The sequence below is a fragment of the Olea europaea genome, unplaced genomic scaffold (genome assembly GCF_002742605.1).
Source record: "Olea europaea var. sylvestris unplaced genomic scaffold, O_europaea_v1 scaffold4725, whole genome shotgun sequence".
Lineage (NCBI taxonomy): Eukaryota > Viridiplantae > Streptophyta > Magnoliopsida > Lamiales > Oleaceae > Olea > Olea europaea.
The window spans coordinates 10,826-14,643 of record NW_019263035.1 but is presented as its reverse complement, the minus strand read 5'-3'; the positions used below and the strand labels follow the sequence as shown (position 1 = coordinate 14,643).

The 3,818-nt window shown below is 33.7% G+C and overlaps 1 protein-coding gene across 1 annotated transcript in view; it reads left to right on the top strand.

Annotated features, from left to right (window-relative positions):
- Positions 1-422, top strand: part of LOC111388213 (vacuole membrane protein KMS2-like) — a 4,846-nt gene extending 4,424 nt beyond the window's left edge. Inside the window, exon 6 of the mRNA XM_023012901.1 lies at positions 1-422. Within this exon, the coding sequence (XP_022868669.1) occupies positions 1-161 (161 nt within the window). The 3' untranslated portion in view covers positions 162-422.
- Positions 423-3,818: the final 3,396 nt, after the last annotated feature.

The window sequence follows — 3,818 nt, the reverse complement described above, 5'->3', positions numbered from 1 at the left end:
TATGGAATACGGTGGTGTGGTTCATGCTAATGAACCTTTTTGTTCAGATTGTGAATGCAACTGCACAAAGGTATCTTAAAAAACAGCAAGAGAAGGACATAGCTTTTTTGATGAACAAGTCATCAAAACATTCTGATGACACTGATAATTCATCTGGATGAAATTTAAAATTCAATTTTCCTCTTTTTTATTACGATTAGGAGTAGAGTTTAGTGTCAGCTATTCGTCAACATTGAAGCCCCTGGTAGTTTATGCATCTGTGCAAGTCCCCATTTGATACTTCAGGAGAAAACAGAGGTAGCATGATCATTTGTTCTGTGTAATCTGAGACTGAGGGAGGTAGATATATTTAAGGGGAAATCATAAGCCATTGTTAACGGTTTGAGGTCTCAATTTTAAACTCTGTGATGTTTTTTGACACAGCAAGCCAAATTATTCTGCTTCTTGTGGATGATATTATTTACTTGAAAATATTTGATTTGTGCACATAATTAAACTAAATTTAAAATGAGGATGGTAAACTTCATCTTCTCTTCACAATTCCTTCCCCCATAATCCTGATTTGTCCCAAGTAGAAACCTTTGAGGCGCAGCTGAAGTTTGGTGGTTGTGGATGAGGTGCAAATAGTGGTGGTGAGATGGAGGTAAAGGTGGTGAGTTGTGAATTTGAGATGACGGTGGCAATTTGGAAGGTGCCAATGGTGGTGGAGTGAGGTGGAATGATGTGACAAGAGTGATTGTGATCAGTTAATTGGATAATTGTGATTTGTTTATGTAATTTGTGACTAAAAATAATTTGTATCCTATTAAATGTGTGATTTAAGATTAAAATAAGTTGTTGTGCTCCATAAATTGTGTCTTTGCGACTGTACTTGTATGATTTGTAATTAGTATGGGATCGTGATCATAAATTTTGTATTATTATAAATGTGACATATTTGATTTAATTATAGGTCACAATACTTTATCTGATATCACAAAATTTGATTACTTGATTTTTTAAAGAAAATTGACAAGTTTATTAGACAAATCCGTCTTTTCGAATTTGTCATTTTTAGACAAGTGCGTCTCTTCAATTATAGACAGACTCTAATAGACATATTCGAATTTGTCATTTTTAGACAAGTGCGTCTCTTCAATTATAGACAGACTCTAATAGTTATGTCTATTATGGAGTCTTTGTGTACATATATCTTTTCAAAATAAGGTCTCCACATTCTGCAGTGTGTGTAGTTCGTATCGATTCATCCCTACATTCTAAAACTTCTGTACTTTAGTCCAAAATAATTTCTATATGGATTGAGTTCACTTTTCTTAATGAAGAGAGTTCTCTGTGTCATTTAGTTCGATGTTTTCATAATTTGAAATACTTCTATCACAAGAAGTGATAATTGTATCTTGAGAGACGTGTGCTGATAAGCAATTTCAACTTATGGAGAAATGTTTCGTCTTTTGACTCGATTGAATTTCTTTTTTCTACACTTCTAGTTCTACATTCTGTAAGTCAAAACTGTCTAAAATTCTGCTTATGAAAAAATTTAAAGTAGAATATGTTTATGGGTCAATTTAACCAACAGATATAGTTGTATATAGGATTCTTTGGTCATGGGTAGAATAAATTTCACTAGTATTTGACAAAAACTAAATTTGGTGACATACAAATTATAATTTTTTTTTCCTGTTTTAATCATGTTTAATCTAAAAATAAGACATGATAATGAAAACTCAATTTACGTAGTAGAATAAGAAGATGAGTTCACGATACTAAATTTGAGAGTGATAATGAAAAAAACGAGATGGATTAAATTTCAGTAATAATCTTGTGATGAAATAGACATGTCTTGAAGATACAGACCACTTGCACATGAATAGTAATATCCTATTAAAGGTTCCATGAAAATGGATTTGGATTTAAGCCTCTCCTCGCAATTTAGGTGGAAAGCAAAGGACTCCTCCTATTCTATCTCGACCAAGTCTTTGGGTGAATTGGATCTCGACCAAGTCTTTGGGTGAATTGGATTGCTACACAAAATTTTCTAGTGACATTTTAGTATGAGTTGTTAATGTAGATTTTGAAATAATCACGAGAAATAAAATTTTGTGGAGAAACTTTTTTCATGTGAATTGAACACCTTAGCTTTTCATCCCATTGGCGTTGGTCTTCGATGGATAATTTCTTATTAAGTTGTCCACCTAATGCAAAATCTTTTGAAACTGATATGATAAGATGTCGAGAGATTACAATCATGATTAAACAAGTTCAATCAAACCAATTAATAAATTAAGGGCTAGTTTGAACCACATTATTTTAAAAAATGCATTATTAAACAGTGATTTGATATCATTTCAACTACACATTCTTCAATAAAATAATATTACACGTAAATCAAAAAAATTTCCTTATTTTTTAACCACACATTTTCCATCAATACACTATTCAAGAATGTATTATTACCAAAATAATGTGGTTCAAACACCCCCTAAAAAGTAAAAACCTTTGACCTAAGTATCATATGATTTGGTGGCTCTAGTATATTGGATTGCATTCTTAGTGATCGAGAGAGTCAAACTCGATTTTGTTGCTTTACCATGAAAGTATATGAGAAAAAATGTCACGACAAAAAACACGAGTGAATGAATGACTCAGCGGAATAGATGATGTAATACAACTTGATTGTTGTGAAGATCAAAACAATGTTTACTCAATATTTAAGAATATAATTTATATCTCTTTCCCATTATAGAAATGATTGTTATTTAAAATTTCTTCCACGTGATAAATATGATATTAATTCCTATTGACCACGTGAATTGGTCCCTCCACGTGACCAATAATGAGCTATTTCACGTGTCCCTCTCTGCATGCAATAACAAACGGTGAGGCGTATATGGCTGGTACCAACGGTTGTGGTGGCGACCACATACATCATGATGATCAAGTCAGTCGATGGTCGTGGTGACGATGGTGCTAGAATGTGCGATACTCAAAAGGGGAGGAGAAAATATCTTTACTTGGCCATGGAATTCTTACCTTATTCATGGCCAAACCCTTGGTATTTATAGGTAAAGTGCACCGTTAGATGCATGACACGTGTAATCATTGGACGTGAGGCATCTGCACGGAGGCGTTCATCAATCGCTTCTTAGGTGGGCAGACAATTATTTTTTTTTTATTCTGATATGGCAAAAACGACACATCAATCATTCCTCAAGATTTATAGAAGATCTTGGCTTAGGGATGTCAACGAGTTGAGCTGAAACTTGAGGTTCGAGCTCGGCTCGATTAAAATTGTTGAGCTTTTTTTCGGGCCCAAGTCGGGCCGAGCAAAAGCTAGCCCGTTTCTCTCTCTCTTTTTTTAAGCTGTTGTATATATATATTTAGGGTTACAATATTTTATGGAAATTTTATAAATAACAATTGACTCCAGCAGCTTCCACGATCTTTTATGGTAGCAAAGAATGAGCTTTCATGATAATTGAGAAAATCAAAGCGGGGCCAGCGATTTAAGAGTAGTGAATCTTTGCATTCCCCAGGGACCTCGACTAATAGATTATTTCCACTTGCGATCTTTTTCTCTTTGTGTTATTGAGAAATTCATGGGGGAGGGGTCATCGATTTATGAGTAGTAGAATTTTAGAATTTTTGCATTCCTCCAAGAGGAAGAAACTTATAATATCGTAGCCATTCATAGTTATTTTGGCCGATTATGAACTAGAATTTCTATTTGTAGTCTATGTTTTTCACACTAGTTTTCGTTAAGTACTTACTAGGAAAAGAAATAATCAACAAATTGAACCTCGAACACGAATAATTTGTTC